At 42.9% G+C, this 22,928-nt stretch overlaps 1 protein-coding gene and 1 long non-coding RNA gene across 2 annotated transcripts; one reads left to right on the plus strand and one right to left on the minus strand.

Moving 5' to 3' along the window:
• The first annotated feature begins 2,612 nt into the window (after window positions 1-2,612).
• On the plus strand, window positions 2,613-20,200 carry IFNGR1 (interferon gamma receptor 1). Its single transcript, XM_082215978.1, has 7 exons — window positions 2,613-2,777; window positions 9,277-9,394; window positions 9,558-9,727; window positions 12,717-12,886; window positions 15,451-15,631; window positions 17,447-17,565; window positions 19,252-20,200. Exons 1-7 carry the CDS (start codon window positions 2,690-2,692, stop codon window positions 19,684-19,686), a joined length of 1,281 nt encoding a protein of 426 aa, XP_082072104.1. The 5' UTR covers window positions 2,613-2,689; the 3' UTR covers window positions 19,687-20,200.
• On the minus strand, window positions 6,053-9,269 carry LOC309528529. Its single transcript, XR_014217799.1, has 2 exons — window positions 7,967-9,269; window positions 6,053-6,636 (listed from the first exon to the last, which is right to left on the minus strand). It is a non-coding gene; the product is annotated as an uncharacterized lncRNA (long non-coding RNA).
• Window positions 20,201-22,928: the final 2,728 nt, after the last annotated feature.

The raw sequence follows: 22,928 nt of genomic DNA on the forward strand, positions 1-22,928 counted from the left end.
ATGGTTCTGCCTGTGGAGCTCAGTACACTGGGGAACTGATTGCAACATTTAGGACTCCTCCAGACATCCTATTTGTTATGCATTCATGATTATTTGTGCTCATGATGGTATTGGAGCGGTTATACACAATCCCAATTTCAATACTGTTTGCCCCTGCAAAAGCTTCTGGCCTGCTTTGTCACCAGCTGGTGTATGCCAACTTCCTGCTGAAATCCTGTAACTTTTCATGCCACAAATGTATTTATTTATTTACGTACTTCAGCAATTTGTATACTGCTTGATCACAGTCATCTCTAAGTGGTCTCTAAATGTCCCAGGAAACTGTTCGTGTCCCACTTTTCATGCACTGTAGCACAATAGTAATACTACAGCAATACTGGGGAAGCATGAGTCAATGCAGCAGCAACAGGGGCACCACCTGGGGGGCGGGGGTCTGATGGCTTCCAAATTTTCAAGGGGGCGGGCCCCTCAAAATTCCACAGCAGCCCGTTGCATGGCGTGCGCGAGAGACATTATCACATTGAGTGGTGTGTGCGCATGACGTCAGCATAGCATATGGCGTGGGCTCTCTCAGTCACGGGGGCAAGGCAGTGTTGAGCAGCATAGTTATTCTATCCTGGAGCTGAAGGGACACATTCAATATCCACCCACTTGCACAATGGAAATACACATGTGCAACAGGTCTTTCCATTTCTCTTCTCCTTACAGATCATCACCTGGACTCAAAATCTACTCTGGATTTTGGGGGACTGCAGGGGGGGGGAGAGGAAGGAGCCACATTGTATGAGCCTATAACCACTCATGCTACATTGAATCTTACTTCAAAATGTAAAATTATTTATAGTATATTCACAATTTCATACCAAATCACCCTGCTAGGGTCTCCCACTCCAGATGTTGTTGGACTCCAGTTTCGCTGTGGCATGGAAACATCTGGAGGCCTCCCCCGCAGTTAGGGATGTAATCTGAAATTGGAGTAGGCATTTATTATATCTGTTAAAACCACTGGGAAAGTGAAATAGGTGAGGTTAACACTTTTTTACTATGAGGTCAGTATTTCCTGTGCTGCGGTGACTTAGAAAAAAACCAAAGCATTCACTTCAAACAAATGAAGCACCACAGTGTCCTTGTTATGCTCAGTCATTTATGAATGTGTTTATAAGCATAGTTATTTCTAGTTCCCTGATAAAAGCATAAATGTACAAAAGTTACTATTGTTTTTGCATATTGCACCAGTAATACAGAGCAGAATTTCATACAGGAAAACATCTTTCAGACCTGGATGGGGAAAATTTCCCAGCCACAGGGTCACATTCCTTTGTGGCTAACCTTCCAGAGTTTATGAGCCAGTAAGGGGACAGGAAAAGGGACGCGGGTGGCGCTGTAAGTTAAACCACAGAGCCTAGGACTTGCTGATCAGAAGGTCAGCGGTTCGAATCCCCGTGATGGGGGGGGGACCTCAAGTTCTGCTGGTTCTCACAAGAGAGTTGATGTAAGCAATGTGTGAACACTTAAAGCACCTTTTTAATTTCAAGAGCACACGGAGCTATGACATCCCGCCCCTCGATGCTGCAATTAGACTTGACATCATTAAATTTCCCATTGCAGCAAATCCAAACCGTTTTTTTAAAGCCTAGCTGTTTCACGAGGGAATTTTTTTTTTTAAGGGTGGAGCTTCAGACAGGGAGAGTTAAACACATCTGGCCTGAGAACAAGAAGTTCCCCGCTCCTTGTTTTGGACTCTAATATTTCAAGCATCTCCAAAACAGACACTGGTCTCTTTTGCTGGAATCTTAAAAACATGGTAAGAAGCCTGCTGAATCAGAACAAAAGCCCATCTAGTCCAGCATTCTGCTTCCACTACCACCTTTCAGTGTTTTTAGCCAGTGTTGGAAGTTAAAGTTATGACTGAGTGATGCGACGCAGAGAATTCTAGGGTCACACGGAAAGTCAAGAGCAGATCAAAACTGTAAAATGAACTAGGATGTGTTTTCTTTAGTCAATGTCGCAGGAACGTACTGTTTCACTTTGAAACTGTATTGTGCATACCTGTATGTGAGCCTATAGTTTTTCCTGTAGTTTCAGACAATGGAGAAGGAACCTCGTGGTTTATTTTGAGGGGGCTCCCCGCTTCATTTTGAGGCTGTCTTTTTTGTTTGGTTGCCGCTAAATGTGAACGCTCACGAAATCCAGAATTTTAGTGATTGGGAATGATTTGTGCTCACACACGAAACTTAAGAAAAGAAAGGGTGACTGTTTGACCTTTTGCTCTAGCGATTGTGAGGTCAACACAAATAACCACCACAAATGCTCTTCAGATTAGATACATTGCTTTTTAGCAACTTAACATGATCCAAGCATGGGCACTGGATAAGCTCTGTTGCTTGAAGTGATCACGTCTTGCTCACATCAACTCTCTTGTGAGAACCAGCAAATCTTGAGGTTGCCTGGGACCAGAACAAGAGGCAGCTGCAGCTTTATTATGCTCACGCGCCTCCCCAGAGAAGGGACTCTCCAGCTGAAAAGTCCGGAGGCCGTCCCTTACCAGCCACCCCGCCCCTCCGTGGCAGCCCGGGTGGGTGGGTGGGTGGGACTTTCTCCGAGGGAGCGGCTCCAGCAGCGGAAGCGCGGAGGCGGCCAACGGTACTTTTCGCCCTGCCGCGGTTTGTTGTGGTTCGGGGTGAGGAAAATGGGGCCGGCGGAGCTCCTGGTGGCCCTGGCGGTCTTGCCGTGGGCCTTCCGCGGCGGGTCTGGCGCGCTGGCACTGCCGGAGAAAGGTACCGTGGGAGGGGATCGGGTCCGGGTTCGGCCTCTTCCTGAAGCGAGGCGCCGCCGGAGCCTGGCGCATTGTTCAGCGCGGCTGGCTCCGCGAATTCGACTCTTAGGGATTCCTGGATCGAGGCCTGGGCTGTGGGTTTAGGATCTGGTTTCTGGAATGAGTTTTCCGGTATGCCAAAGCTCGGTTGGTTCAGAGCTGGTCATTTTTTCCTCGCTTCTGGTCTTGGCAGCGGCGCGCCTTCTCCACGCTTCCCTCTTTGGATTTTACGCACGTAGATTAAGTATTTCGAAGGAGAGGCATCATCTCCAGTTACTGATCTTCGTTGCAAAGTCGACCGGGCACTTTGAAACACACGGGGAAGCCCCCCCCCCCCTTTGAAACCGGCCCATTCGTAATGGGCTGCCCAAAAAACATGGGGACACTTTTTATCCGTGTCAAATTTATTTATTCATTGCGTTTTTATATGCCGCATGTTGTGTGTGCGCCGTTCATGTACCCTGGTGTCAGGTATGCACGAAAGACTTCTTATGCCCATCCCAACGCCATTCTAGGCTTCGAGTGAGTCAGGGTTTGTTAGAACTGATTGCGAGGCCTCAAATCCGTACAGCCGAATACAGTACTAAGTTGATCTGCCTTGCCAGCCAGCACTGCATTTACTTCCCACATACCGTCAAATATGCAGCTAGTGCTTCCAGGTCACAGAGTTTTAAGTGACTTTAGACCCCTGCTTGTGTTCGGCTCTTCTGTAAGGCTTTGTGATTTGGAAAATGTTTGTGATTTTCTTTTTTCATCCTGTATTGCACTATAGAAGAAGTAGGTTCTCTGGTGCTTATTCATACAAGGAAGTAGATAAGGAAGTTGATTCTTGTATTTTAATATTTTGCTGGAAGCCGCCCTGAGTGGCAGGGGAAACCCAGCCAGATGGGCGGGGTATAAGTAATTATTTATTATTAGAGTTAAACAACATGGCATAAGCAGATTTACTTATGTTACAGTAAATATGCCACATAGCATGTGAGTTGTATGCCCAAGTGTGTTGCCTGGATTTTTGTTGCTATAGGTGAGGCAATTTTCAGTCAGAAACTTCCACAACTCAGAAGATCTCCTTTTGCTGTGCTGTTCCACAATGAAGCATTCTGTGATAAATTCCCACTTCATGCAGATTCTACATTGTATTTTTTTTTAATCTACCACTGTATCATGTATCACAACAGTTTACAACAATATAAAAGCATACAATAAATCCATTAAAAAAATACTGCAAAGGAGTTGGTTAGTGCCCAATATTAACTGTTGCTTACACTCAAACTAGCACACAATAACCTGCAAGGGGTCTGTGATTGAATTGTGAGAAATTTTTGCCAAAAGGCCACACTCAGTGGCTTCTTTTATTAGTTTTCAAATTATAACCCAATTATACAATACCAATTAGTTCCAAATTAATACAATTTCATTAAAGTGAGAACTCTTAAATTGGGACAGGGCCAGTCATGGAAGTCAAATGTGTTCAGCGTAATATATTTCAGTGCTATTCTTTTTGTTATTAGAGTGAATGGCAGTCTTTAACTTAATATGAGAGAAAGTAAAGTGAACCTACCCTTTAGTTTATTTACAAATGCCCCAAGTCCTAAATTTTTCAGCCATGCATATTTTTATTGTGATGTAGCACTGTATTTGCTGCAGATTTTTGCTCCCAAACTGGCAGTGCAAAAGGCTGTTAGTGCTTAGGTATGAATCATTAGGTATATCAGTGTGATATTATGTCACCCTTTGTCATAGCTGTCAACGTTTCCCTTTTTTTAAGGGAAATTCCCTTATTCCGAATAGGATTCCTCGCAAGAAAAGGGAAAAGTTGACAGCTATGCCCTTTGTTGACCTAATGTTTCAGACTACAGTTCCCATCAGCCACAGCTATTACAGCTGTGCTGGTTGGGCTGATGGGAGGAATAGTCCAAAAGCATAGAGGGCACGACATTGGTAAAGACTATATTAGGTGTATAAAGTTATAGATTAATCAGAGTAACACCTGGGTTTGTTTGCTCATGCTGGTACATGTGATCAAGGGATACATGGGGCTACCTTTGAAGGTGACCCGGAAACTACAGAATGCGGCAAGTAGACTGGTGACTGGGAGCAGCCGCCGAGACCATATAACACCGGTCCTGAAAAATCTTCATTGGCCCCCAGTACATTTCTGAGCACAATTCCAAGCGTTGGTGCTGACCTTTAAAGCCCTAAACGGCTTCAGTCCTGTATACCTGAAGGAGCGTCTCCACCCACATCATCTAGCCTGGACACTGAGGTCCAGTGCTGAGGGTCTTCTGGCGGTTCCCTCACTGTGAGAAGTGAGGTTACAGGGAACCAGGCAGAGGACCTTCTTGGTAGTGGCACCCACCCTGTGGAACACCCTTCAGGTGTCAAGGCAATAAACAACTATTTTACTTTTGAAAGACAACTGAAGGCGGCCCTGTTTAGGGGAGTTTTTAATGTCTGATGCTGTATTGTTTTTAACATTCAGTTGGCAGCTTCCCAGAGTGGCTGGGGAAACCCAGCCAGATGGGCGGGGTATAAATAATAAATTATTATAATATTATTATAGGCATGGACTGAAGCATAGTTAAGCAGGGATGTGTGCAGGGGTGAGGCAGCAGGGTAGATGTGCACTTTTGCTCTCTACACCTGTGCTCTGGGGCAGGGGGGGGCACACAGTATTGATATGGGGCCTTCAGCAGTTGTACAGTTGATCCAATGATAATCAATAAATCTTGGACTCTGCAAGTTAAGCACACTAGGCTGCTAAACTAACTTGTCCATAAAGGTCACTTAAAATCAGCTGGCCCTGGACCCATGAAATGAATGTAAACTCTTTCTTTTCACAATACTTCTGAATTCTAAAGATAAGTTATTAGTGTTAACCTATTGAATCAGTCTAGTAAGATTTCCACACATCCTCTGTATCAGGAATAGCTAACTCACAGGCTGCCTCTGTTCCATCAAGCAGCCTTTTGCGGTCTTTAAGGCCCTCAAATTTGTCATCTGTTGTTGTTCTAATGTGCTTTTAGTTTGTTAATTTTACTCATGTGGGTTTCCTACTGTGATGCCATGAGCTATCCAAAATTTGTCAAGATTTTAATTTTTTGATGAGTTCTTCCATAGGTCTCCTGTGACACTGATTCCAAAAAGTTGTTTGTGAGTCCCCAATGGGCCCACTAAATTTGATACTGTATTTAGAAAATAATACTGACTACTACTGTGATGCCATAATGTCAGATTTGTGTGTCTGTGTATGACATCTCTAAGATACCTCAAATTTTTTATTCCATATGAATTTAACCAGGAAGGATAAAATTGATTTAAAATAGTGTAGTCTTTTGGAAAGAAGCTTTTAAAACTGTTCTCACTATGGCCACTTTTGCATTTGGGCTGCCATGTTCATCTTGACATACATGCTCTGAAGAATTGACTATGGTTCAAGGTGGCCTTTGGCTCTTTAGGAAGGCATGAGGAACAGATGTGGAGCAAGTATTTGAAGAGGCACTCGGGAAATCTCTTGGAACTCTAGTTGCGTATTTTCTGGAAATATGTTAGAGATCCCCAGCTTAGTATCGTTTAGCAGCTGGTGTGCTTGTATAGCTGCAAAACAATTGTGTAACTCAAGTTTGGAAGGCCTCTAAGGAATAGTGGTTTACTAAAAGCTAGGAACTTTTAGCTTCACATAGTGCATCGTCCTGAGTGTGGAAAGGATATTGTCAGTTTAGTGGACTGTCCTTTTCTTCCTTTTGCTTACACTCCTGAAAAGTTTAAAAGATGGCTCCATGATAGAGATAAGTATTATGAAAGGTGGATTATCTCTATAACTAAGTACAGTGGTGCCCCGCAAGACAGAAAACTCGCTAGACGAAAGGGTTTTCCGTTTTTTGAGCTGCTTTGCAAGACGAATTTCCCTATGGGCTTGCTTCGCAAGACAAAAAACGAAAACGTCTTGCAAGTTTGTTTCCTTTTTCTTAACACCGTTAATACAGTTGCAACTTGACTTCGAGGAGCAACTCATAGAACACGGTGTGGTAGCCTTTTTGAGGTTTTTGTTTTTGTTTTTTTTAATAATATTTTATTAGGTTTTATCAATAGGAAAGTTTAGAAAAATACAAAAACAAAAAAATACAAAATTACAAAATACAAAAATACAGACATTAAACACAAAGAAAGAAAAAGAAAAAAAACACATATAAAAGAAAACAAGAATTCCCTCTTTCTTAATTTCTCATCTTTAGTTAACTTATTTTCCTGACTTCCTCACGTCTCCCATTTTTGTATCCCTTTTAAAAATTGGTTCAGCAAATTCATGTCCTATTAGTTTATCTATTATTAATCCCATCTTAAATTTTACCTTGTTGCTAGAACCCCTTCAATTCATTTCAATGTCATCAGCATTCAAAAATTTTACAATATTTCTGCAAATAAGTTTTAAATTTCCTCCAATCTTATTCCACCAACTCTTCTCCCTGGTCTCGGATTCTGCCAGTCATTTCCGCCATCTCCATATAGTCAGTTGCATCTGCCGCCTTTTTTTGAGGTTTTTGAAGACTTTGGTGATTTTTGAAGCTTTTCCAAAACTTCTTTTAAAACTTTTTTTTTGGGGGGGTGGATTTTGGGTTGGGGGGGTTGGAATTCAAGGACTTGGTGTTGGGGAGGGGTTTGCAAGAATCTGGAAGCTTGTGTGGTTTTTTTCTGCATTTTTCTGATTTTCTGTGACCATTGGGCCACTCTCATTTTTTTTAAAAAAAATCTGGATTTGAATTTCTGTGTGGTGGGTGGCTGGGGGAACAGTTGAGGAGGGGGTTCTTCAGCAAGAAGCAAAGAGTGGAAGAGGAACCTTCTTTGAGTTGTCCCCCAGAGTCTTAGAAAATGTACTGTACACTTTGTTGATTTTTAAATGTTTTTCTGTCATGTTTAGAAACTTAATTTATTGTTCCTTCAATTTTTGAAATGCTCTTTACAGTATGTGTGACTTTAAAGAGCACTTAATAAACTCTTGTACCAAATTTGGCTTTGTTTGGACTTTTTTTGACCATAGGAACGCATTAATTGAATTTCAATGCATTCCTATGGGATTTCGTGCTTCACAAGACGAAAAATTCGCTAGATGAAAAAACTCGCGGAACAAATTAATTTCGTCTTGCGAGGCACCACTGTAAAATGTATCTTCCCTTTTATCCAGTGGAAGACTCAAAGGCATTCATTTGGAACTTAAAATGTTGCACCTACATTGCACAATATGAGTAAAAACATAACTTGTGGGTGCCAGTGCAAGAGGAAGTCCTGGCTATATTTTACAGTTGTAGATGAAGCATCCTGTGGAGTTTAACAAGGGTACCCACTGTGTGCAAAAACCCTGCAAGGGGTCTGCCCAAATACCAGGAAGCAGCAGGAGTCAGGAGAAGTTGTATTTGTTCATGAGCTCCAGAACAGCAGCTCAGCATAGCAGGCAAGACTAAGATGCTTACCCATTTCTACTGAGCTGTGGAGGGAACTACATCAAGAGAGGGGAGGGGTGTTCCTGTCACAGACTGACCTATCTCTTAATGAGAAAGGCCTCACTCACTACACTAGAAGTGGCTAGACCAGGTGGTTTAGCAGGATTATACAGGATTATTACCCCTGGTTTGTCATGATGTACAGAAAGTTTTGTGGGAAGAAATTGGAAGAAAATGTTGAAATATAGGAAAACAGGTAAAAACAACTAGGGAGGGAAATGAGGCTATTAAAAAGTACAATATAACTTTAAGAACGAAGTTTGGTTCCCCCCCCCAAAAAAACCCCCCATTTTTCCTCAGGTCATGTGTTTTAGATCATATGCCTGAAACAAGGTTGAGCTTACAGCTGGTTTTTTGTTTTTGCAAGGTGTTCTGGGAGCCTCTCTCTCTCTCTCACTAAAGTGGAGCGTATAAATGATTTAAATTTGGGGTGGTTTTTAGTAGTTAATTCATAGTGAGGGAAGTAGCTTACCAACCTCAAGCTCTCTGTGCCACCTTGGTTCATGCAGGGTGGTACAATTTTTGAAGGCTGGTATCACTGCAGAGCTACAGTTGGTATATTTGTAGAAATTTTCACTTGAATTATCACCTCATTAGACTTACTGACATGCGTCCTGAAATGCATAGAAAGTGGGCTGAGTGCAGGCAGGACAGACCTCCTTTGCTTCCGTGCATTTGACATAAGGTCAGAATAAGCTGTAGGTGCCCACATCCTCACATGCAAACCCCTCCACCCAGATTTCAGGCATAGAGGTTGGACATTTCTTACATGTATAGGAATGCACATGTATGTGACATGTGGGAGGCTGCAGAAACACACAGGGCAATTCTGCTGCCCACCCCACCCCTGGTGTGTTCTGTTTATATCCTTCTGCTAGAATTATAAATAGTCATTTGGTTGGCTGTTTTCAAAATTCATTTACTTCAGTTGCATCAAAGGAGTAATAATCTTTGCCTTTTCAGTGCCTTCACCAAGCAATATTGTCATAGATTCATATAATTTCAACACCTCTGTTCGGTGGGATTACAAAAGTTTGTCTTCAAAGACTCTCTTTACTGTGAGCATCCGGTGCTATGATAGGTAAGACTGTTTTGACTTTGTACCTCCCCCAAATGTTTGTTCATTCAGTGCTGTCTTCTAATGAATCAGCAGATTAACAAAAATAAACTTTTTTGCAATTTTATCACACTTTATAAATTTGAATATGAACTTCAAATGTTTTCTTTTCTTTTGTTTTACATAGGGCTGGTGACGTGGAAGTTGATAACTGTGTAAACATAACACAACACTATTGTGATATCACCCACAAGGTTGATGAGTCGTGTGATACATTCTGGGTGAAGGTTAAAGCTCTGAATGGACTGCATGAATCAGACTATACACATTCAGACCGATATCATGTGTTCGAGAATGGTAAGTTGTCATTGAAATATGTAAGGCTTCTAGATCTTGAGTGTGGGCTATCCTTTGCAATGGGGCTAGGGAATCTCCAGGCTGCAGGGCAATCGGGGGCTCACATGGGGGTTCAACTTAGCCCACAAGGTTGCAGTTTGCAGGTGCTCCTGTGTTTGACATGGTCACCGGAGGCTAAGGTGGCATTTTTTCCACTCTAGCATGTTCACCAGCTACGATCCCTTTTGGACAAAGGTGATCTGGCCACTATACTCCATGCTCTGGTAATTTCCAGATTGTATTACTGAAACGCGCTCTACGTGGGGCTACCCTTGATGACTCAGAAACTTCAGTTGGTCCAAAAGGCAGCATCCAGATTACTGACTGGGGTTCCATTTAGATCTCATACAACTGCGTTTTAAAACAGTTGCAGTGGTTCCCAGTTTGTTTCTGGGCCCAATTCAAGGTGCCACTCACATTGCTGTTTCAAGCCCTAAACAACTCAGGCTCCCCAATATCTGAAAGACTGTCTCCTTCCCTACAGACCCTCTATGGTGCTGAGACCAGGCAGAAAAGGTCCTTTTGGTAGTTCTAAGGCTGCGGGGGGGGGGCAGGAGAGGGCTTCCTGTGTGGCGGCCCCTAAGCTGTGGAACTCCCTACCCACACAGGTGTGCCTCACACCTTCATTGTACTGTTTAAACACCTGCACCTACAGGTGTTTTCAGGACCCACCTTATTTTTATGGTTGTGGGTTGTTTTAAATTGCCCGTAATGTTCTTTTAATGTTGTAACCCATCCTGGGACATTAAGGTGAAGGGTGGGTGGTACTACTACTGTTATTGTTATTGTTACTGTTACTGTTGTTGTTGTTGTTATTGTTATTTTCCCCAAACCACACCTAGCCACACATCAACTGTAACTGAGTATGCCAGCTGAAGGGCAGACAGTCAGGGTTTAATACTTCACTGGTTGTCAAGTTCCCAGCAGGGAGCAAGATCACAGAGCAGGATTAAATCTAGTTATAGGTAGGTAGCCGTGTTGGCCTGCTGTAGTCAAAATAAAATAAAATAAAATTCCTTCCAGTAGCACCTTAGAGACCAACTAAGTTTGTTATTGTTATGAGCTTTTATTGGTATCTGAAGAAGTGTGCATGCACACAAAAGCTCATACCAATAACCAACTTACCATAGTTGGTCTCTAAGGTGCTACTGGAAGGAAGTTTTTTATCAGGATTAAATCATCATTAATCTGAGTGACAATTAAAGCCAGTGATTTTTTTCTAGAAAAATAGGTGCCGGGATTCACCATGAAGTTGTTACAGTAAGTGCCACACTTTTTAACAACAAAAGTGCCAGTACTGGGTACCCTGAAAATAATAATAATTTATTTATACCCCACCCATCTGACTGGGCCTCCCCAGCCACTCTGGGTGGTTTCCAACAAAATATTAAAATATAGCACTGATTGTCTGAAAGCAGCTCTTGTACACGACCTTTTTGAAAGAGACTTGTGCAAAGGCTTTAAGCCTGTCCCTGCACTCCAGGTTGAGCCCCTCTAAAGGGGAGCGGCTGTCTTGAAGTCTTTTGTAAATCTCCCTCTTTTAAGTCCCCAGTCTCGGAGGCTAAGAAGCGAAGTGCAAGGTGACGTGGAAAAGGGTTTGCAAGTCTCCTTTATTCCCCTCTGAGATCAGGAACTTAAAGCGGGGAGACTCACAGAGCCCTTTGCAAGGCTCCCCTCGCTCCCCTTTTAAGCCTCCAAGCTCAGGGGCTTAAGAATGGAGCATGGGGAGTACGCCTGGGTGATAATATTGATTTATCACCCAGGACCGGTATGAGGAGCAGACCACGATGTTGGTTTCACTTAGCGATATCACTGGTGAAACCGCCACCACTCCTGAGTCCCTCTGCTAGCAGCGTCCACTGGGGGGAGTCAAGACTTCCTTCCTCAAGCAGGCACTGCTAGCAGAGGGACTCAGGAGCAGCAGTGGTTTCACCAGCTGAGTGAAACCGCCATCCCAATCTGCCCTCATACAACACAGAGGGAGAAACAAGCTATATCGGCAAGACGGCAATACAGCTTGTTCCTCCCTCTGCATCTTTAAACTGCTCAACTGAGTGTACAGCTGCCCTTGCTTCGATTGAGCAGTTAAAGGAGCCCCCAGCCTGGCACTGTCTTCCACAAGCCAGTGGTGGGGTGGAGGCTCTGAAACTGCTCTGCTGAGGGGAGCGCAGTTGCCACTCCTCAGCTGAGCAGTTTAATATCCCCCCCCCATCTGAGGCAGCCCCGGTGCTCTCGCAGCTCACACATGAATGGCAAAAGCATCGGGGCTGCTTTAACTGCTCGCTGTGGGGAGCAGCAACCCTCTCCCCTCAGCTGAGCAGCACAAACAATTGTGTTGTCCCAGTCTGCAAGCCTGGGTGAAACTGCCTCAGCTCTTGCCAGCGCATCTTGTTTTTTCAGCATCCTGGTATATCGCCAACCCCCGCGGTGTTTGGCTAGCGATACACCGTGATGTCGACAAGCTGATATCGCCCAGCCCTAAGGGGGAGATATGTGTGGCAGCCTATGACAAATAGTACCTGCCTCTAATTAAAATAGCTTTGTTAATGCTCCTATTATGATTCATGAGGGATAGCTTCACAATTTCCTTACTGAGTATCTTCACAGGTTGTCGATTCTCTCTATTGGGTATCATTTTAATTACTTCTGTAGTACTTCACAGAGTTAAAAGAAAAGTATAGTTGTTATTCTTGCAGCACAACACTTTGCGGTATATTAAGAGAGTGGCATGACCCAGGCAGCCTGATCCCTACATACAGTAGAATTTTAGCCAATACAAATGGGCTGAGGGTTGCATTCTGTCCACAAGTTGTTCCCCAGATAAGATCTGATGATTCACCCATACTGCTTCAATCACGCTGATAAATGTTTAAAGTTGTCTGTAGCTAATTTCTTGCATTGCAGTACTGTGAACTGTTTGATATTAATAAGAAAAGTTTAACTTTTTCAGGCCGAATAGCACCACCAAAATTTAATATCTACATTGAGAATCATGAAATAATAGTTGATACTGAAGTTCCTCTCACTCCATATGGCAAGAAGTTCCCACTTACTTTAAGGGCAAACATCACAGACTTCACCTCCAGAGTGTTCCTTTGGGAAAAAGGACACCCAAAAAAGGTATATTTAAGACTATCAACTTCTCTCCCTAATGTAGAGGCTATTTTTGATGTGATGCTCAGAGAACAATTTCAGCATAGTTAATGATAAGCTTCAGTTCACCAGCAGGCACATGAAGTATATTCCACACATTTTTTAGGAAACTGGAAGTTGCCTAATGGCTGGACTTCTGGGTGTGCTTTGTTTCCTGTTTCCTGCTGTATACTTCATATTCTTGAGCTGTGAAGGGACATCCAGTTTTTCTTCTTGATATTAGCATGGGGAAGGTAAAGGCCTGAAAAAAATATGTGTTTCTTTCAAAGTGTGTGCTTGCATCTCTCAATCTACAAGTGTACCACTGATAGCACTATTTCCCCTTAAGGGCATAGTTGGCCAGATTTCTTTTTGATAAGTGCTGCAAACCTCAACGACATAAATTCACATGATTGACCTGTTCATTTATGCTAAAGCACTGACAGTTTTGCAATGACAGTTGGAATTCTTTACCCAAGTCATTCCTGTTACTTACTGTGTTCAGAATCTGTGTGTGTGTCTCTGAATCAGGAGTACTGCATAGAGATCTTAATGGACAATCTCATGTTCAGTGTGTGACTGTTCAATGTGCTACTCATCACCGCAAGACAATTGAAAACAATACATTGAAAACAATTTATGTTAAACAGGTTTCTAAGTATTGTGTACATTAGGGTGCAGTTAAACTTTCAGTTTCCACATTTTTTTCAAGAAACAAAGCTTTATCTCTTAGAGTACTGATGGTTTAATTGTGCTACAGCAGTAACAATAGTATATAGTGTCTTTTAAAATAAGATGGTAATTTACCACACCCACACCAACATGCACCTACCTTACAATTTAAGAGAAGAAATCACCAGGGAGGAAGAGATTTGTGAAAATTATGTAGGATCCAGCTGCATATTGCCACTGAAGACCTGGGGCAGTGCTTCCGCATTGGATTAGAATAAAGGTTAAGGTAAAGGTACGGCTGACCATTAGGTCCAGTCGCGGACGAGTCTGGGGTTGCACACTCATCTCGCTCTATGTGCCGAGGGAGCCGACGTTTGTCTGCAGACAGCTTCTGGGTCATGTGGCCAGCATGACGAAGCCGCTTCTGGCGAACAAGAGCAGCACACGGAAATGCTGTTTACCTTCCCACTGGAGTGGTTCCTATTTATCTACTTGCACTTTGACGTGCTTCCGAACTGCTAGGTTGGCAGCAGCAGGGACTGAGCAACGGGAGCTCACCCCGTTGCAGGGATTCGAACTGCCGACCTTCCGATCGACAAGCCCTAGGCTCAGTGGTTTAGACTACAGCACCACCCACATCCCTCTGGATTAGAATAATGAGCACTAAAGAATGAAAATGGGGGGAAGCAGAGAAAGAAAGGGACTTGGTGAGGAAGAGAGTGCTAGCAAAATGTTGGGAATGAGTAGGGTCGCATTGTGAGAAAAAAGACAAAACAAAGGACAAGAGAATGCAGGCACTTAGAAGCAAAGAGCAAAAGTTTAAAATGAATGTAATAATTAAAGGGGAGCCAGTAAAGAAGACAGAAGTGGTCAGTCCAAGATGGGCAAAATGAGTAGCAGATTTAAAAACTCAAGATAGAGAGTGGAGAAGAGAATTAAGCATGCCTGGGGAGGGAATTAGGCAAGCTTGATGCTTTAAGTAATAGAGGCAGCATAAAATCAGTGTAAACCAATGTTTTAGTTGTAAGAGGAGAAAGAATGAAATTTGGAAATATTCAACAAATGCAAAAGTCAGGATAATGTAATGGTAAAGAAGAAAAGACAGAAATTTCTGTCTCTTTTTTAAATAGACTTTTAAAAAGAGACAGTAATAATGGAACTAAAGAGGAGGAGCGGTAAAGAGGAGGAACTATAAAGTCGATATATATTTCTTAGTTATTTCATTTGAAACAGTTGGGGGGCAGGGCGGAATCCCAATATGTATTTTCATGTATCTAGGTATATGCCCCACAATATGTTGGTCATTGATTTAAAGATACCACAAGTCCCTTCTTCTAACTCTGTGAGGCTAAATCAGTATTTCAGTGAACGAGACGACAGTTGATGAGAAGCAATAACATGGTTCTGTTAAGCAGAAAAACCCTAATAGCTTTTAAGAGCACAAAGAGGGATGCTGCATATTGAAATAGCAATGAGGTTAGAGAGAAAGGAAGAATGTGGACCAGGACCCTGATTAGTTGAAACACCACTGACACAGAAGTAGGAATGGAGGTGGAGGGGAGGACAGAGGAAAGGGGGAAATGAGAAAATTGATTGCATCATGTTAGGAACAGGGAAGTAAACCACATACCGTATAAATCATGCAGTGGGGAAACAGAGATGAATAATCTGACTAATTCTAAGAACATGAAAAGAAAAATCTGGTTGTATCATGGAGCCCGTAAAAAAGGTTTTTTCTACTCTGCAAATCTTCAGTAGCAAATTAAGTTGTTAGTAGGCAGCGTTTAAATCAGCTGGCAGCCCCCTTCCTGTTTCCTTGCATATATTGTATTTGCATAAACAAGTGTAACTTTTTAAAAAAGTTTTTTTGTTATTTACAGCGTCAAAAATTTGAGGCAGAGGACACATCATGTAGTGACACATCATGTACCATATTTATTCAAGTTCCTTCTTCGGAAAGCTTGTATTGTGTTTCAGTTCAAGGATTTTCAGAAGAGTTTGCCATTCAGAGTGAAGAATCTGAAGAGAGGTGTATTGACATTCCTCCTAAACACTCATCAGGTAAATAAGTTAATTCTTCATTATTTTGAAAGCCTCATAATCTGCAGAGCAAAGGATCATACAGAGGCACCAGGACAGGGGTGGGGAACCTTTACGGCTCTATAGGCCACAGTCTTAACAAAATCTGCCTCATAAACCAAATTGGACAGGTTGGCAAGCCGGCTACCCCTTAGTCACCTGCCATCATTGTGATGTCACATGATTGACTGGGTGGGGGTGGACTGCAGCAAAAACAGCCTCTTTCCTCCTTTACTTAGAAGTAACCACCACTGAATTCAGTGGTTACCATGGTCACTCGGCTTCATAATTTGGAGTAGAGGAGGATCACAACTTTCACAGGGGTTAGGTTTGGAGATTGTACATACAGTCAAAACTGTGTGTAGCTACAACAACCCTGGAATCACTCCCACCTGACCATCCCTGCCTTTCCAGTGCTGGCACACTGTGCAGGTCTTGCCTGCAACGCAAGGTGTCAGGAGCCTCTCAGAACCCAGTAAGCAAGGCAGAGGGCTTAAAGGTGCTTTCTGCGCCAGCACTTTTCAGCTCTCTGCTTTGCGTGCATTTGTGTGACCCCGGGTGACCAGCCACTAGGAGCATAAAGCTGCAATCGTGCAAATTAAGAGTGTGCAAGTTGCAAGTCGACTGTACTTTCATAGTTGCCATTCTGTCTAGATTCACAGGTGCTAGTTCAGCTTTTTCTGACTGCTCCATCTTTATAACCTCCATCTGTTCAACTGCTGCAGTTATGGGACGGCCCACAAACATATCCAGGGAGTTCTGTGTTTCAAAATGCAGCTTCCTGGTTCCTAATTTGTGAGAGGGAACCCATGATGTCAGTCTAGCTTCTTCAGAATCGTTCTCCCACCCACACCTTCAGTAGAACTCCCTACTGATGGAAGACTGCCCCTCTCAAGCTAGAAATGCTACCTACAGTAGTTGTACCTTGGTTTTCGAACAGCCTAGTTCTTGAACATTTTGGCTCCCAAACGATCGAAACCCAGAAGTGACTGTTCCGGTTTTTGAATGTTCATTTGGAAGCTGCATGTCTGACAGGGCTTCTGCAGCTTCTGATTGGCTGCAGGAGCTTCCTGGAGCCAACTAGAAGCAACGCTTTGCTTTTCAAACGTTTTGGAAGTCAAGCGGACTTCTGGAATGGATTCCATTTGACTTCCAAGGTATGACTGTATAGATGTAATGAGTTTAAAACAGATTCTATCATGCTCTCATGGATAACAGTGTGTGTGTGTGTGTGTGTGTGAGAGAGAGAGAGAGAGAGAGAGAGAGTGAGAGAGAGAGAGAGAGAGAGTGTGTCGATGTATCCAGATTGTGCTCCAGGCTGTCGTATAAATAGTTCTGCGCTGCCAAGGAAGGACCTGTTAATTTACTGAAAAGTACAGTGGTGCCTCGCAAGACGAAATTAATCCATTCCGCGGGTCTCTTCGTCTTGCGGTTTTTTCGTCTTGCGAAGCACGGCTATTATCGGCTTAGCGGCTATTAGCAGCTTAGCGGCTATTAACGGCTTAGTGGCTATTAGTGGCTTAGCGGCTTTAAGAAAAAGGAAACAAACTCGCAAGAACTCGCAAGACGTTTCGTCTTGCGAAGCAAGCCCATAGGGAAATTCGTCTTGCGGAACAACTCAAAAAACGGAAAACTCTTTCGTCTTGCGCGTTTTTCGTCTTGCGAGGCATTTGTCTTGCGAGGTACCACTGTATCTGTACTACTTTGAAATGTGTAGCATACGTATATGTGTGAATTAATAGTATTAGACCCAATGCCTTGTTATTGTATCAAATGTCTCTCTCTTTAATTTTGTAGATTTAACAGTGCCTATAACTCTAGGTGTTATTGGATTTCTTCTTTTGGCGGGATTCCTTGCAGGAATCTACAGATGTTTCAGTAAAAAACAGAGAACAATTAAACTTCCTAAGTCTCTGGTAAGTTCTCTGTAGGAGCCTAAAGCTCTTTTTTTCATATGTTGTTGTTGTTGTCTTCGTGACCCCATGGACCAGAGCACGCCTGGCACTCCTGTCTTCCACTGCCTCCCGCAGCTTGGTCAAACTCATGCTGGTAGCTTCGAGAACACTGTCCAACCATCTCGTCCTCTGTCGTCCCCTTCTCCTTGTGCCCTCAATCTTTCCCAGCATCAGGGTCTTTTCCAGGGAATCTTCTCTTCTCATGAGGTGGTCAAAGTATTGGGGCCTCAGCTTCACGATCTGTCCTTCCAGTGAGTACTCAGGGCTGATTTCCTTAAGAATGGATAGGTTTGATCTTCTTGCAGTCCATGGGACTCTCAAGAGTCTCCTCCAGCACCATAATTCAAAAGCATCAATTCTTCTGCGGTCTGCCTTCTTTATGGCCCACTCTCACTTCCATACATCACTACTGGGAAAACCATAGCTTTAACTATATGGACCTTTCTTCATATGTTATGTCTTAATAGCTAACAGACTCAAATTTTATTTTGTTGGTTATCTTAGAAAACTTACATACTGCTTTATAGCTTCAAGAGACTCCCAAAGAGGGTTGCAAATGATTTCAAAATACAGTCATACATAATTATAATATTATGCACTATGTAGCATTCAGTAGAACACATTGAGTAAGCCAGGCATAGGCAAACTCGGCCCTCCAAATGTTTTGGGACTACAATTCCCATCATCCCTGACCATTGGTCCTGTTAGCTAGGGATGATGGGAGTTGTAGTCCCAAAACATCTGGAGGGCCGAGTTTGTCTATGCCTGGAGTAAGCGAGGACTGCTTTCTACCTAATAACCTCTGCTGTTCAGGCCCAAAGCTGAAAAAAACCTTCCGCTGCTGGTATAAAACGCTTTGACGCAGCACTGACAAAAATGTCGGGCCCAAGTGACTATTAGATGGTAGCAACGGTGTTCAGAATGCAGTGTCCATGGCATAGCACTGCATTGTGGGGAGATTAGAAATGCTGTCAGCAAGTTCAGCCACATGGGGCCCTGTGCACATCTTGGTCCCTGTGGTGCCTGACACAACCTGGCAGTATTAGTAGTCAAAAGCAAAGGCCTCCACAGCCAGATTCATTGGTGTGGCGACCATTTTAACTTTTATGGCATTTATCCCACTTTTTTGTTTTAAATATCCAAATACACATTTATGTTCAAATGATGAATAAAAGATTTCAATGCATCATTTCAATTTAAGCAAAACATAAGATTGAGTATTTTATCTTGAAATCTCATATTCCAGTGATTTATGAACTCCCATCTTTCAGTAAGCTTATGGATTACTTGGACTTCCTTACTCCTCTTACAATTTTTATAGAGCTTATAACTAAACATGGGAGCTGTATGACAAATTTTTAACATATTTTATTATGACTTATTTGAGTTGGACCGGATTATTATATTTTGCTCTTTCTTCAGCTTGTAAACTGCCTTGTGCATAGCAATATAGAAAGGCGGTATAAAAATTAAAAGTGAAATGAAATGAAATGAAGGACAGGGAAGAAGCTGGAAGATGAGCAAACTGATGCACTCCCATGTGTTCATGCATGCTAAAACGGATGAGAAATGGGCTGTGGGTTATCTTTTGTTTCGAAGGAAAATAACTTGCCACTAATTTTTTCATTTCCTTTTTCATTTCTTAAGGCTGCTGTGGTAAGAAACATGAACCCAGTCAACTTTGACCCCAGACCAGAAGGCAGACATGCTGTTCTTGTAACTGAACCAGACATTAAGTCAGAGTCAGATCCCTCAGGAGAGACCACTGGCCTCAGTGACTCTGACCAAGAAGCAGATACACTTCACTCTCAGAGAACTTCAAGTCTCCATGAAGGCATTATTGTGGAAATCTCTGAAGGTGAACAAAGCGCCGAAGAGAATGAAAATTATTTTAGAGACGTCAGTGGCCAAGAAGAGATGTGTAGCTGTGTTCCAAATCTGGATCTTCCCAATGCAGATGTGGAACAACCCACACTCCCAGATAGCTGCAGAAACATTTCTGGTTATGACAGGCGTTGGCTTCCTCCTGGTGTGGAAGAATGGCTGAAAACACAGAGTTCCAGTGACACACCAGAAGCCTAAGAGGTCCGTTTCTCAATCTGAGAACATTGTAAAAGAGAGAGAGAGAAGCAATTACTTTTGACTGTCACAAATATCCATTGTAAAGGTTTATAAGCACTTAGGGTTATCTGAAGTATTCTGCTATGAATATGAAGAATTGTAGAGTTGGAAGGAAGCCTGAGGGTCAACTGGTCCAACCCTCTGCAATGCAAGAATCATAATCTTTTGCTACCCCCACTGTGGGAAGCAGTATGCTTTTTTGAATACTGGCTGCAGGAAACCTCAGGATGTGAAATGCTGCTGTGTTTCAGGCCCTGGTTATGTGCTTCCTGTAGGCATCTGCTTGGCCAACTAACTGTGAGAACAGCATTCAGACCTAGATGGATCACTTGCTGCAATTTTTTACTTTTCATAATGTATCTTCATGATGTGAAATTTGAAACTATGATTTCCCAGTCCTACAGAAGGTGTGTTGCAAGCTAACACTCACATATTTAAGAGTAAGCCACATTGAATCTCTTACTTCAAAGAAGACCTGACATGCTTGGGCCTTGGTCTGTGCACCAACATGCTTGGGCCTTGGTCTGTGGTCAACTGATTTTAATGCCCCTCTATCTGGATACCTTCCCCTAACTGTGTAGAGAAGATCTTTTCCGGTCTAGTGTAGTTCGCTCTTCCTTTTCTTTGGACTGAGAGTTGGAACTGATAAAAAACTCTCTTCGCCACATAGATGGGTGCAAATACAGGTCGCGTCCCTGGCGACTGCAAAGCCTGTGAGCTACAGCCATGTATAAAATGAAGTGTGTGTGAATTGATAGTAATTACACCCTCACCCTTGTTTGTTCTCAGGTAACATGTTCACTTCTGAAAGGCATTATTATGAGCAATAGGTTCACATTAATGCATCTCCCCAAATTGCATTTTCATTTCACCCACTGGCAGGGCAGCGTTTAAAAATCTGATACTCATAACAAGACACAGCTCACTTGGAAGTGGGGGGGGGGGGACACCTAATAGAATGACAGTAACACACCAGATGCTCCAGCCTCATAAATTAGGAAAAGATTATGCATAGCCAGCTGTACCATATAAATGCCCAGTTTTTTATACTGCTCCATGACTCTTGGTGTTTATCATATGGTCTAGCATCTGGTCAGCCCTGTCCACTTCCTATATATCTGCTCTGCCTTGGGGGTTATTTATATTCAGGGCTTTCTCCCCCGTTTGTATTGTTCCTTAGTCTAGTCTACCTATAATAAGACACAAATGTGGGCTGATACGGGGGGGGCACACACCACACAATGTCAAACAGGGACTAGACAGCAAAAAAAGGGGAAGCAATGCACTAACTGGTGTCACATGGGGAACTGAATAGACGGAAGTCAGAGGATTTCTGTACAGTCTCCCTTTTTACTGCAGATTCATTGCGTATGTGCAATGCAGTATATGCTTACCCACTGCAGGAAGAGCTGCTTGACCTTCCTAAACTAATGAACTGTTCAGCAAAACCTTCATTTCTACCTGAGATTATCAAGGCATTTTGGGGCCATCTAAATACTGTTCTGGGTTTTTGAACAACCTACAGATAGGCTGACTCTGCAGAGCCCAAGGCTGAAGCGTTCACCCATTCTGCCAGTAGTATGGTGGTGGAGATGTAACCACAGATTGGGAAGTACCTACTTTGGTGCTGGGTGACCTTGGGCCAGTCACACTTCTCTGAAGTCTCTCAGCCCCACTCACCTCACAGAGTGTTTGTTGTGGGGGAGGAAGGGAAAGGAGAATGTTAGCCGCTTTGAGACTCCTTAGTGCAGTGATAAAGCGGGATATCAAATCCAAACTCCTCCTCTTCTTCTTTATCCCCTCCTCTCTGTCCTGTGACCAACATTAGCCACAAAGTTCTAAAAATGCTGTGTTTGAATTATGGGCATGGAACTTCTAATCCAAGTTTGTAATGTTAAAGCACTTTTGTACAGATTTGTTTTTAATTGCATACATGTTTGTTATAAAAATATATGTGTGTGCCTTTATATTTCTTATTTTCATAAGTGACTGTTGGCTAGAAGACAAAATAAACATTCCTTCTGGAAGACACCAATTACATAAATATTTCTGCATGGAATTTGTTTTGAAATAAACTTAAAAATGCAGGCACCAGAAAGGAAGAACATCTCAGTACAACAAGATCACTAATGTAAGGGGGAAAGGGTGTATAGCGATAACAGTTCTTAGTAAATTCTGAATAAACTGGTGGGACACTTAAACAGCCTTAGTTCACTAAAAAGTTTAAATCATGGAAAAAATAATGCCAATAGATGGCACTCTTGTTCTGTGTTTTCCAGACTAGCATCTGGACAGTAATTGATTCCAGCTAAGGCAAGGAAGCTATGATTAGTTTCTGTTCTTCACAGTAGCTACCTTATAGACATAGAAAATTTTAGTGCATATTATTAGATCAACTGTCTCTGGTAAATTGAAGAAATGTACTTGAGTTCTTTTTCTTTTTAAAATTATACTCAAACACTGCTCAGTATCTTATTTCCTTTTGCCACTTCATATACCATGTAAGCCTCCTGAGCTGTGACGAAAACAGAATTGGAGATTGGGGGGGGGCTCTTTCCCCATCAACAAAGTACCCTTTCGTTTGCAGAGAGCTTCCATCTCTGCAGCATTTTGGAACCTTGGCAACCTAGAGGACTAGCTGCTTTGAATGTAACTATGCCAGTGGCCATTGCAAGTTACCAAAAGACCTAGGAAGCTGCCTTCTACTGAGTCAGACCATCAGTCCATCTAGCTCAACATTGTCTACAGAATTTCAGGAGGGTCTCTCCCAGTCCTGCTTGGAGGTGCTAGGGTTTGAACCTGGGATCTTCTGGATGCAAAGCACATACTCTGTCACCCTTGCCGATACAGCAGCAAGCGATTCCTTACTGTGACAGAAAAAAGGAAGAAGCCTGAGGCCACAATTCTCCATAGTTGAGAGAGGGAGATATATTCTCTCGCTGTCTCCCCGTCCCAGTATGCCACACAGGTCCAAAGGAACAATTTAGACTGAAGTACAGAGAACAGACTTCTTCCATGTCGATCCACCAGTATTGGTGTCTCCTCTGTGGTTATGCCAGCTATACCCCAACAATTTAATAAGAATATACCCTGCCATGTAACGGATGCTTTAGCTGAGATTCCTGCATTGGAGGAGGAAAGACCCTGGATGACCCACAGGATCCCTTCCAACTCCACAATTCTATAACAAGTCAGTATCCTCT

Source organism: Podarcis vaucheri, assembly GCF_965113315.1.
Source record: "Podarcis vaucheri genome assembly, chromosome: 3".
In the NCBI taxonomy this organism is placed as follows: Eukaryota; Metazoa; Chordata; class Lepidosauria; order Squamata; family Lacertidae; genus Podarcis; species Podarcis vaucheri.

Bases quoted from the DNA above. Each gene is read 5' to 3' on its own strand.
- IFNGR1 (XM_082215978.1), top strand. From the start codon at position 2,690: ATGGGGCCGGCGGAGCTCCTGGTGGCCCTGGCGGTCTTGCCGTGGGCC. The intron at 9,395-9,557 runs GTAAGACTGTTT...TGTTTTACATAG, and splicing joins AGCATCCGGTGCTATGATAG to GGCTGGTGACGTGGAAGTTG. The intron at 17,566-19,251 runs GTAAGTTCTCTG...TCATTTCTTAAG, and splicing joins TTAAACTTCCTAAGTCTCTG to GCTGCTGTGGTAAGAAACAT.